The sequence below is a fragment of the Crinia signifera genome, chromosome 1 (genome assembly GCF_055691185.1).
Source record: "Crinia signifera chromosome 1, ASM5569118v1, whole genome shotgun sequence".
NCBI lineage: Eukaryota > Metazoa > Chordata > Amphibia > Anura > Myobatrachidae > Crinia > Crinia signifera.
Window position 1 is genome coordinate 450,498,842 of NC_139217.1, and position 12,448 is coordinate 450,511,289.

At 45.3% G+C, this 12,448-nt stretch overlaps 2 protein-coding genes across 3 annotated transcripts in view; one reads left to right on the forward strand and one right to left on the reverse strand.

Annotated features, from left to right (window-relative positions):
• The window catches only part of WDR70 (WD repeat domain 70), a 224,949-nt gene extending 220,625 nt beyond the window's left edge, over window positions 1-4,324 (reverse strand). Inside the window, exons 1-3 of one of the 2 annotated variants that reach the window (XM_083154608.1) lie at window positions 4,207-4,324; window positions 1,999-2,061; window positions 549-632 (exon numbers count right to left, since the gene is read on the reverse strand). In XM_083154608.1, coding sequence (XP_083010734.1) covers window positions 549-632; window positions 1,999-2,053 — 139 coding nt within the window. In that variant the 5' untranslated portion in view covers window positions 2,054-2,061; window positions 4,207-4,324. The other variant, XM_083154598.1, reaches the window with a different exon arrangement.
• Window positions 4,325-4,354: 30 nt separating this feature from the next.
• NUP155 (nucleoporin 155) overlaps window positions 4,355-12,448 on the forward strand; it is a 49,974-nt gene continuing 41,880 nt past the window's right edge. The window contains exons 1-8 of the mRNA XM_083154586.1: window positions 4,355-4,672; window positions 7,243-7,380; window positions 8,312-8,408; window positions 8,954-9,024; window positions 9,109-9,201; window positions 10,277-10,437; window positions 11,487-11,592; window positions 11,968-12,041. Of these exons, the coding sequence (XP_083010712.1) occupies window positions 4,531-4,672; window positions 7,243-7,380; window positions 8,312-8,408; window positions 8,954-9,024; window positions 9,109-9,201; window positions 10,277-10,437; window positions 11,487-11,592; window positions 11,968-12,041 (882 nt within the window). The 5' untranslated portion in view covers window positions 4,355-4,530. The remainder of the gene's footprint in view (window positions 4,673-7,242; window positions 7,381-8,311; window positions 8,409-8,953; window positions 9,025-9,108; window positions 9,202-10,276; window positions 10,438-11,486; window positions 11,593-11,967; window positions 12,042-12,448) is intronic.

A 12,448-nucleotide genomic window follows, 5' to 3' on the forward strand; every position in this document is an offset into this window, starting at 1 on the left:
ATTCCCTAACAGCAAAACTGTGGCAAGGCATGATGGGACTTGTAGTTTCACAACAGCTGGAGGGCCATAGTTTGGACATGCCTGATTTAGGGGGTGTGCACACTGTAATACTGCCACTGGTATCCAGACAGTCCGCCATCAGCAACACTTGCACCTGTCCAAAGGCAGTTTCTCTATCAGAACAAGGCCCACAACTCTTCCATTTCACACCAATGGAACGTGACATTTGTTTCTTGAGTTCATCAGTTTTCCGCATCATTTCTGACCCCCCCTAACTGTACGGAGCACCACCTTTGTCTGTGCACTATCTGTATAATGCATGTGCTATAGGGGGTTTTGCATTTTTCGCACATATGCTGAAGCAAATATTTAGACTTTACACAAACGTCAGAATTACTCATGTTCCTCTGACCAGCGACCACCCCATGGCTGGTCGCGGGAGCGCACTACCGGCTACAGTCCCCCCATACACACGGGGATATGGTCGCCCAGTGACCATATCCCCGGCGATTATGGCTGAAATCACCTCACGTGTATCAGGTGCTCACCAATTGTTTTTCTGCTTCTCTCCACGGCCGTTCTACGGGTTTGTTCAAACATGGCTTCCAAGTCAAATGTGCGCGCTTTCTTTCCTGGGGGGCAGAAAAAAAATTTATTTGTAACGAAAAGAGCGTCATCGGATATACAGTCCTCCCAAAATTGGAGGAATTAGAAGCGGGACTTTGCATGTGCAGTATGCGTGCAAGTCTAAAGAGGAGGTGGGGCCTCAGAGCAAGGGGTGGAGCCTTGGGTCAGCCACCAGTCGCATCACTTTGGGGGCATGCCAAGGCACTCTCTTAGATGTTGGTCTGTGCCCAGGGTCCCCCTGCACTCTGAATGCACATAGAAACAGAATATGAAATCAGATAAGAACCATTCGGCCCATCTAATATGCCTCTGTATTAGGGTGCATACACACTGTACAATTTTTTTGACCAATTTGGTTGAAAGACATTTCCATTGAGCCCAGTGTCCTGGACTAAAGATGTTGACGAAATATATTGACGACAGACGAAAGAAGAAAGATCTAGCTACAGTTTATAGGCTCTTTTTGAAAGATATTCAAATTGAGCTGCACGCACAGTTGACGAACAATCTTGATGAACAACTGGCAGGTATGTGCATCATCATTCATCGTTTGTTGACAATATCTTTTGTCAACATCTTTCGTCCAGGACACTGGGTTCAATGGAAATGTCTTTCAACCAAATTGGTAAAAAAAATTGTACAGTGTGTATCATATTGTTACCCTTAACCCCTATTTGATCCTCAGTTCTTTGTAAGGATGTCCTTATGTCTATCCCATGCATGTTTAAATTGCTCTACTGTCTAAGCCTCTACCACCTCTGATGGGAGGCTATTCCACTTATCCACTACATTTTCTGTGAAATCATTTTTTCTCAGATTTTGCCTGAACCTCCCTCCCCCCAATGTCATGTGTCGACCTTTAATGATCAACCTAATGTATGTCGACCTTGCAACTGTACACCCACTTTGACAACCTCCCCTTAGTAAATATATACTTGGCCTGATAGCAACCAGAATCATATCACCCATTATTCAATAAAATACTCCATCAAGCTGCTCTTTGTCTCAGTGTATTTTACGCTACCCCTCAACCCTCCTATATTCCCATCCCCATTCATTTTCTGCAGCATTAGGTGTGCCCTATCTAGTGTTCATTCTAGCACCTTGCATCTTTCAAAACCAATGTGGTCCCTCTTCCCTGCCAGGGGAGTCACTCTCTGCTGTGGTGTTCCTAGCACAGGTCTGGTCTGTAAATCACGGCTGAAATACAGACCACACTGTGCTAGAAGCAACACAGCAGAGAGCGCCATCCCAGGCAGGGAAGATGAAATGCACAAGTTTTGGAAGATGCAGGGTGCTAGAATGAACACTATGAAGGTCAGCCAGCATACAAAGCACAAATAATTTAGCAGTAATAAAGCTGGAACTGACCGAATCCAGAGAAGCCCATGGCGGCAGCCACATTGGAGTCTTCAGATTCGTCCATTATGGCAACTAGGATGAAAAGAAATGAAATCAATGAGGGCAGTAAGAGAAATAACAGTCTTTGAAGTCATCAAATAAAGCAGTGGTTCTCAAACTCGGTCCTCAGGACCACACAGAGTTCATGTTTTCCAGGTCACCGGAAAAGGTGCCCTCATTACTCACTGACACATTTTTAAAGATCCACAGGTGGAGCTAATTATTTCACTTGTTCTGTGAGAAGACCTGTAAAACATGCACAGTGTGGGGTCCTGAGGACCGAGTTTGAGAACCTGTGAAACAGATTGGGCTGTTCAGATATTTTGATTACATAAAGTGAAAGAGGTTTAGCAGGAAATAACCCAGTAAGTGCCCAAAGTTTTACACTGAAAGCTGGGACACCCAGCTCCAGCAGCCGGGAGCTCACATGTGCCAAATGGTTTTGAACTACTGTAATACTCCTAGTACATCACTTCATTTATGCTTCATGTAAGAAAAGAAACATGAAGAAACGTCACTTATACAATCCTATGATAAAATGTAAGTTCTGCAGGTGCGGTCTTTTACCTTTTATTTTTGGGGGGATTGATTGGGGAAAAAGGGAAACCAATCTGTAGCAAAATTGTTGTGAAAGCAGCAAATTATTAATTAGTTTCTGTAATTAGGATTCGCAAATAAACTTTTTCTGAATTATGGCACAGCCAGTTATAAAACAAAAAACAAGAAAGTACAATGATCCAAAATATGGTGACAGATCTAGGTGGTGATTTCCCAAGGGGCCGAGTCTAGGTGTTGCCCATAGCGAACAAACAGATTCTAATTATCATACAGAATACTAGCTTATACTCTAAGCTACTTAGTCTGTCTCTACCCACTCCGACATGCCCGCCCCCCCCCCCGCTCCCAACTCTAACTGCTCCTTGTTCCGCTACCCTCCTTACCTCTGCCACCTTCCCCTCCCCCCCACAATACATCACCCCTCAACGCAACTATATTCCCATCCCGGTTCTTTTTTTGTGGCATTAGGTCTAATGTTCATTCTAGCACCCTGCATCTTTCAAAAAAACCTGTGCAGTTCCTTTTTCCTTCCTGGGGTGTTGCTCTCTGCAGTGGTGCTTCTAGGCAGGTCTAGTCTGATATCAGTTCTAAAGTACAGACCACATTGTGCTATAAGCACCAATGCAGAGAGTGACAGCCCAGGCAGGGAAGAAAACGGTATGAAGTAACTAGGTAAACAATGTCTAGGTCGACAGTCACTAGGTCGACATCTTCAAATGGTCGACATCCCAAGGTTAAGTTTGACAAAAGGTTGACATGAGTTTTTCACTTTTTATATTTTTTCATACACCAGAAAAACTCATGTTGACCTTATTCATGTTGGCCATGTGTATGTTGATCATAAGCTTGCGTTGACCATTTGCCAATGTCGACCATTTGAAGGTGTTGACCTAGATACCATTTATACTGTAACCAGTGAACTGTATTGGCTTTGAAAGATGCAGGATGCTAGAATAACACTAGCCATCTCCCTTGCAGTGGTAGCCATTGGAGGGGCAGTGCTCAACCTGGCACCAACTGCGCACACGCTGAGGATACAAGACAATTGTTTTATGGATGCTGAACAAAGGATAGGTAGAAGCAGTGTGGTTGCTATAGGCAACACCTCCACCTCTCCTCTTTAGAGGGTTTGATAAATCTCCCACTTGCACACCTGTACTGGGAAGCGATACACTGAGCACTGACCACAATAATAGACTTTATAATGTATACTGTAACTTTATATTGTGTGCTGGAACTGTTGTATCACCATGATGTGTAACAGTGTGTGTACAGTGCTCGATGATATATAGTAATATAGTTTCTGGTGTAAAAATCAGATAAACAGTCTGCAATTATCAGACAGTATACTATGGGCTCCCAGAATTACCCTCCTGTGTCATTATATTACCTGTTGTTGCTTTATGAACACTATGTGTTCCAAACTCCTCCAGCAGCAGCAGCAGCCACCTCTAGCAAAAGCAAGTCCCTGGTACGGCAAGCAGCGGGGGACAAACCTAGCAGGCTCTGCTGCTTACTTCCTCCATGGGACGCTGGCCGCTCATCAACTAGTCACGTAATTATGCAAAACCAAATTAATATATTACACCATGATGGCCATACACTGAAAATGAAACTTACTGGAAGTATTCGACGTTGTTTTTGTTGAGCATCTAATACTTTGCCCACATCCAAGATGGCCACCACAAACCTACTACCGGTGAGACGGGCACATGACGTCATGTGGATGCGTCACTGGAGGAGCCTATCATCCTTTCCATCATTGCCAATAGGCTAGCAGCCGCCCGCCCCTCGCCATGTGCCGGACGTCGCGCAATGTAACACCCACTACTAGCACTAGGCCGGTCTGATACTTCCGCCGCCGCTAGGTTTGCGCGCGTAGCGGGCTGTTTTGAACCCACAGGCTCCCATCGTTATTCTGTGTTACCCCCCGCACCGGACACCATGCCTAGCGGAGCCCCCGGGGCCCCGGCGGCCGCCGCCCTGCAGGAAGCGCTGGAGGTCTCCGGGAGGATCATAGATAGGCGACTGCAGGAAGAGCGCACGTACCCCGACCTTTCCGACTTCCTCGGCGTGGCCGCGCACAGTAAGCATTACCAGGGGTGACAAGAGCGTGAGAGGGGGCAGCAGTGACAGGAGGAGGGGCGTGAGAGATTGCAGTTGTGACAGGAGGGGGGGGGGCATGAGGGGGTAGTAGTGACAGGAGGGGGGGCGTGAGAGGGGGCAGTAGTGACAGGAGGAGGGGCGTGAGAGGGGGCAGTAGTGATAGGAGGAGGGGCGTGAGAGGGCAGTAGTGACAGGAGGAGGGACGTGAGAGGGCAGTAGTGACAGGAGGAGGGGCTTGAGAGGGTAGTAGTGACAGGAGGAGGGGCTTGAGAGGGCAGTAGTGACAGGAGGTGGGGCGTGAGAGGGCAGTAGTGACAGGAGGTGGGGTGTGAGAGGGTGCAGTAGTGATAGGAGGAATGTGAGGGGGCAGTATTGACGGGAGGATGGGCGAGAGTGGGGCTAATGGTGACAGGAGGATGGGCGAGAGGGGGGCTAATGGTGACAGGAGGATGGGCAAGAGGGGGCTAATGGTGACAGGAGGATGGGCGAGAGGGGGCTAATGGTGACAGGAGGAGCGCCGAGAGATTGGGCTAATGGTGACAGGAGGAGCGCCGAGAGATTGGGCTAATGGTGACAGGAGGAGCGCCGAGAGATTGGGCTAATGGTGACAGGAGGAGCGCCGAGAGATTGGGCTAATGGTGACAGGAGGAGCGCCGAGAGATTGGGCTAATGGTGACAGGAGGAGCGCCGAGAGATTGGGCTAATGGTGACAGGAGGAGCGCCGAGAGATTGGGCTAATGGTGACAGGAGGAGCGCCGAGAGATTGGGCTAATGGTGACGGGAGGGAGGAGTGTGAATGGTGGCCATTGTGTGAGAGTGAGGGAAATGGTGATTGGAAGAGAGGGTGTGAGTGAGGCCATTAGTAACAGTAGGAGGGCAACCATAATGAGAGGAGAGGCGTGAGTGGGGTAAATGATGACTGGAGGAGAGAGAGGGGGCATTGATGATTGAAGCAGGAGTGTGGGTGGGGCCAGTAGTAACTGGAGAAGAGGTGTGAGTGTGGAGAAAGGGTTTGGAGGGGGGATGTCACTGGGGTTCAATAGTGACCTTAGGAGTTTGAGAGGTTGTAATGGTGTCAGGAGGATGGGTGTGAAAGGAGGAATGTGAGCAGAAAATGAGTGGGACCCACAATGCAGTTTCGGCAGCATCTTGTGTATATTTGATTCATCCCTGCCATCCCAATAGGATCTGATCTGCACAGACAGCAGTCGAATCCCACCAGTGTGTTATAGTGGATAGCTAATATTAGAAGATGCATGTCTAAAGAGGTTTATTGATGTGGTTCCTAAAGGCACCCCACCGGTCCAGGTGTTTGAGATATTCCTACATATGGTGTAATAAAAGTGAATGAGCTACTGATTGAGTCACCTGTGGCAAAGCATGGGTAGCCTTAAAATCTCGGCTGTTGGGGTGCCTTACGGACCACGTTTGGGAACAACTGATTTATTGTTTACTCAAGCATTTCCTTCCCTAAAGTATTGTTTATGAAGAGCTTTTCTGTACTTCAGTGTTCCTGTACTGTATTACATTCATTATATCTGTGACATGTGACATGTCCTAAGTCTTCAATATTATTCCACCTCCAGATCACTTTAGTTTATTGGCTTGTACTTGCCATCCTGTAACCTTTATTAAATATGTTGGTGTATCTTTAAGGCTTCCGCTGGTTCTCTTCAGCCATATGTTTGTGTCATCAGGCAGATTGTTTTAATGTTATTGCCCTTGGATATGACACAAATGTTCATAGAACTAGTGGTGTACAGTGCAAAATATACAACAGAAATATGTATCCTAACAGTGGAAGAAAAATAGCTCCGGTATGAATGCATGACTAATACTGCCCATACAGGGAGAGATGTGTGATTTGAGCCTATACAATGTGTGGTATGTAATTTGTACTGTACACACTGAGATTTGAACTACACCAGAATTTAGCATGCAATGTAGTACAAAAATACCTGCATGCACATACCATTTTGCCTTGCGTTATTGACTACGCGTGAGCGCTCATGGCAAGGGAAACACGGTGTGATTTGAACTAAAAAGATCAAATCGCAAAAGTGTGCAGGCACCATAATAAACATAAGAAAAACTTTTTTTGCAAAATTTGCAGGAGGGGTGCATGTACAATCGAATAAATCAGTCATACAGTGATGGAAAAGTAATGCTCCAGCTCCATTCCTAATTATACAGGTAACCTTGAGAGGAAAAAGAAGTTTGTCAAAATCTAAAGATATATAGGCCAGTTGTGCTGTATGTATGGGGGACCCGCTTGTGATTGACAGCTTAGTGGGTGGGCGCATGCAAATGCACCCGCTCATTTGTGATGTCGGTCCCCACGAATTGGCGGCGTGTAGAGAACGCGCTGCCCGATCCATCTGTAGATATAGCTGCAGATACATCTACTAGTGTGTACCCAGCTTAAGGATTTGTTACTGAACTAGATTGGAGAATGTACAGAGATTTAAAAAAACTTGGAATAAGATTTAAACGTGTCATTTCTGATGTTCAGGGTAGTATTTGTGAACCTTGGATTGTTGTGTATTGCAGATTGTCCTACTGTGTCAGGAATGTCTGAGATGGATTATCCTCTGCAAGGACCTGGTCTGCTCTCGATCCCCAACCTCCCGGAGCTCGGTGCTATACGCAGAGTGCCTCTTCCCCCAGAACTGGTTGAACAGTTTGGACGTATCCTAAAAATTGCCTTACACCTCTTGTTCATGGAGTAGTAACCTCTATTCCTGGCACGCTGTCTAGATCATTAAACTGCAGGCAGAGTTTAATACTAAACCTCAATCCAAGCTCCCTTACCTCTAAGGTGCAATGATCTGGGCCTAAAAACACTATACATTTATGTTCTACAGGTTGAGTATCCCTTATCCGAAATGCTCGTGACCAAGAGCATTCCGAATAAGGGATTTTTACGGTTTTTGGAAAAAATTTTTTTTACATACTTACCTGTCCCCGATGGTACCTTGGCGTCCATGGCAGGCCTTCAGCTTCATCTCCGGCCTCTCCAGCGGTCCCAGGAGTGCATTGCACGAGTTCCCAGGCGTGCCGGTGATGTCACCGGCGCGCGCATACACTCACGCAATGCACTCCTGGGACCGCTGGAGATGCCGGAGATGAAGCTGAAGGCCTGCCATGGACGCCGGAGGACTTGGTAAGTATAAAAAAAGGGTTGCGGGGGGGGGGGGGGTAAAAAAAATTTTTTTTTTATTATTCCAAAAAAAACCACGACTTTTTTTATCTATTGAAATGAAGAGTCAGCAAAAAGAAACATCTTTATATAGTTATCAAGTCACAAAATGTACACTGCCATTCTTTATAGCGGTTGTAAATGGTTGTCGTGAGTCTATGCCGGGCATGTCCAAACTATGGCCCTCCAGTTGTTGTGAAACTACACATCCCATCATGCCTTGCCACAGTTTTGCTATTAGGGAATGCTAAGACTCTGGCAAGGCATGCTGGGATGTGTAGTTTCACAACAGCTGGAGTGCCACAGTTTGGACATGCCTGCTCTATGCAGGCATGTCCAAATGCACAGGGAATATGACATGAGGGTGACAGTGTTACTTTGCCACCAGTGTGTGTTGTTTTCCTCACATGGTCCCTGCAGATATGCAGTGTAACTGTATGATGGGTGTGTTCCCTGACATCAGTCGGGCTTGGCTAACCATTGATAGCGACATCTTTATGTGGAATTATGAGGACGGGTATGTATTGCGGGACTTTCTTTTTCGGACATTGTTGCATGTAATGTATAAATGTTGTATTTCAACCTTTTTTGGTAGCACATGCTTTTTTTCCAATTCTTAAATCCGGAGCATAAATATATGACCCACCGATCACTGTAGTAATTAACCCTTTGGGTGGCAACATCTGAGAGATGTGCAAAATATCTGCTAAAAATGCCTGCGCCCCTCACATTTATTATATACATATATAAAAAATGTGGTGCAAAAAAATATATATTTCCTATATAAGGTAACGTTACAGGTCATTATGATGACTAAAAATGCTTGCTTGGCAATTTTCACATCAATTTTTTTCAAATTCACTTGGCACTCAAATGGTTAAGTATAAAACAGTAGTTCATTCATAATTGTGTAATGTTCTAGAGTTCTTTGTAGTAAAGCAAATGGCACAAGTATCACCTGAGACTCAATTGATACTGTCACAGTTTATTTTGTGTTATAAAATGTATGTATAATTTGGCCTATATTTTTATAATATTTTTTTTTTTAAATTTGTTAAACAGAGGTGATGTTGCTTATTTCGATGGACTCAGTGAAACCATACTTTCAGTTGGTCTTGTGAAGCCTAAGGAAGGTGAGTTCTAGAATCCCGACACCTCCTCTTGTGTTGTGTAATTCTAGATTTCGAAGCTTTCACACCTGTTTTCCACTCTTGCAGGTATTTTCCAGCCGCACATTCGTTACCTGCTGGTTCTGGCTACACCTGTTGATATCGTTATTTTAGGATTAAGCTTTGCCAGTTTACAAACAGGTCAGTTTCTTGTATGATGGTGCTAACCATTACAAAGCTGCTATAGACTGTATGCATGGAGACTTGGGGGTACATTCAACTTAATGTCAGATCCATTCCGACATTTATTTATCAGAATGGATCCGGCATGCCCTTTTCAATGCAGCCAATTCAGACTGTAGGTTTTGGCTGCAGCCACTCAACCAGCCGGGACCGGGTGAGTGATGGAGGGGGCGGCAAGTGAGGGAGGACTGTGAATGGGGGACAGTGCGGGGTGAGCTGCTGCTCACCCGGCGCCATCATCCCTGCCACAATCCCGCTCATTTTAAAGTGGATTGAGATTGCTGGAACAGGGCCAAAACCTGCCAGATTTGATCACGTTTCCGACAAAAGCAGGTGGATTGGTGGCTATTCCGCCTAACCACCGGTTTTCCGACTGGTTAAAACCCTTATTGAATAGTTAGGAAACCCCGCCGCCGACCTATTCAAGTTGGAGACTGCCATCTTTCCGACAAGACTGCAGTTCCGGCAGCAATTGAATAAACCCCTTGGTGTACAATACGTACTGCTTGCATGGGCATTTCACAATTCCGTGTTTCATCCATCACAATTCTTATGACCACTCGAAGCCTTCAAGTCCTATATTAATATCTAAGTAGACTTAAATGTTGCATTTGTAACCGACAATTACACCTTTAGTGGAGCGGTCTCGATTGAATATTACCGGATTTCCCCTCCTTTACTAGAAGCCTATATTTCTCTGATGGCTCACCTATCTGAAGTCTGTCTATAGTTTCCATTGCGCAGTAACAGACATAAGTCCCTGCACAAGCAGCTTTTCCTGTTTAGGGCTAACAATATTTTAGTATGAGACCCTTTGTGCTCTTTAGGTCTTACAACTGCTTTTCATACTCACCGTTCTTTGTATTTTCCTTCACTTTTTGCCACTAGTAGACCAGTGATCACCATAGTGCCTATACTGTACTGTATTAAGATGGGATGTTGCTATGCTCCATTATTTTTTATTGTTATTATTTGTGGTGCATGTTTTATAGTCTTGTAGATTTATTATGTTTGTTCTTTTGTCTTGTGCTAGGCGGCCTCAATGACAGCATGTCTGCAGGAATGCAGCTCCTTCCAGACCCTTTGTATTCTTTACCTACGGACAACACGTACCTGCTGACCATAATGTCCACAAATAACGGACGCATCTTCCTGGCAGGAAAGGATGGCTGCCTCTATGAAGTGGCCTACCAAGTAAGAATTGAAGACCTTTATCTTGTTAATACTAAAGTTTTTTTCAATCTAATTTAGCTTTTGGAAAATGGGGACTGTTAGTAGATAGCGAGGACCGCTTTGGCCACCCCTGCTTGACTTAAAATTTCATTAAAATAATTAAAACCGACAGCAAAGTTTTTTTGCGTGCTGCCGAGACTTTCAGCATGTGCTAGGGGTGCATGGCTACGCCTCCTCATTTAGGGCCTGTCTCGGTGTTGCTCACTGTTAGCGAATTTGCAATATGGATTATTATCAAATTGCTGCACATGCATACAATACTCATTGTGCATGTGCAAGGAGAAATAGCTAATTTAAAAGCGTATAGATTGTAATCCTAATCCCCCCCCCCCCCCCCGCACTCTGATATTTATAGGGCAAAATGCGCCCGTTTAGTATACAACCTCTGTTTAGTGTTCCTTCTAGGAATTGGGGCGGGCAGGGCGCCACTGCACGGAGGCAGAGGGGGGGGACCAGGCCTGCCGACGTCACTGTTGTGGGCAATCCTGGACCGCCAATGTCACAAAAGGGGCGTGCAGTCACAAAAAGGGGCGGGCCCAGCCGTTACTGAAGGGGCGGACCCTGGAACTGCCAGGGTAGTGCCGGGCATCGCAATCTACGGCGGCGCTGGGCTTCCCCGGTCACACCGGCGGGGTTGGAGGCAGGCTCTTTAAGCGGGGCGCTGCTAGAGGAGCAGGGTGCATTTTGCCCTTTAAAAATCGGGCAGGGCACGCTCCCCGCTAAAACAGCCTAGCGGGAACACTATCTATTCACATCAAGAGGATAGCTTGGGGGAAGCCCAGCACCTTAGTAGGTGCCAGGGCCCATGCACAATATTGATGCCAACGGGGCTGCACACCCTTTCTGGGCAGGCCACGGCCCCTTTTTTTTCGAGTGTGTGGCGTTCACCTATTGCCCTGCCCACATCCTAGTGTTCTCACACATTATATACATACACTGTCAGTCAGGGATGTGAGCTATTGCATATTTAATCTTGTTTGTTTTTACTTTTTTTGTGTGTTCTTCATTAGGCCGAAGCCGGTTGGTTCAGTCAGCGATGCAAAAAAATCAACCACTCAAAAAGCACCTTATCTTTCCTTGTCCCGTCCGTGCTTCAGTTTACGTTCTCTGAGGACGGTATGTCTGTGTCCCTTTTAAAACACAAGTTTCCATTGTATGCTGTGTGCAGATGAAAACATAAATAGTCTTAGGGGGCAGCTGTTGTAACTCGTCTAGTGTCAGTCAGATTACTACACAATATGCAGCTTATCCTCCAACCAATTAAGATAAATATTAGTGTAGATACGCTGATGATATAGTTTTGTTTTTAGGCTTACAATACTTGTACGTGTTTGCAATTCTTATGAGATAATAACTTATAGACAAGGCATACAACTTTCATACATGATAGTATTTCTTTCATTCCATGGTGGACACTTGGACATTGGGTGTGGGGCATCTATTATTAATATTTTTTTCCATTTTTATTTGTGCTTTTTGTTTGTATTACAGATCCCATAGTTCAGATCGCTGTAGACAATTCGAGGAACATCTTGTATACCCGCTCTGAGAAAGGCGTACTACAGGTACATTTGAGATTTCAATGCTGCTATAGTCAAGGGGAAAATTGAACCTTATGGTGTTTAACCCTTTGAGTGCCAAAATCTGTGAGAGATGTGCAAAATCATTACAGGTCATTATGATGAATAAAAAGGTTTTCTTGGCAATTTTCACACCGATTTTGACAAATTCACTTTGCATTCAAAGGGTTAAACACTACTAACAGAAGGATAAAGCCCCCCCCCCCCTTTTTTTTTTTTTTTTTTTTTTTATATAACATCCATGGAACACCCTTTATTCTGCCCCACTTTGGCCTAAAAAATTGAAGCCGCAACTTTTTTTGACTGGAGGATTTAGCAGGGGGCTCCTGACAGAGTTTTTGGTTTACTATTGCTGGGTAGTAGGAAAATTGTTTCGCAATGCTTGGGGTTGG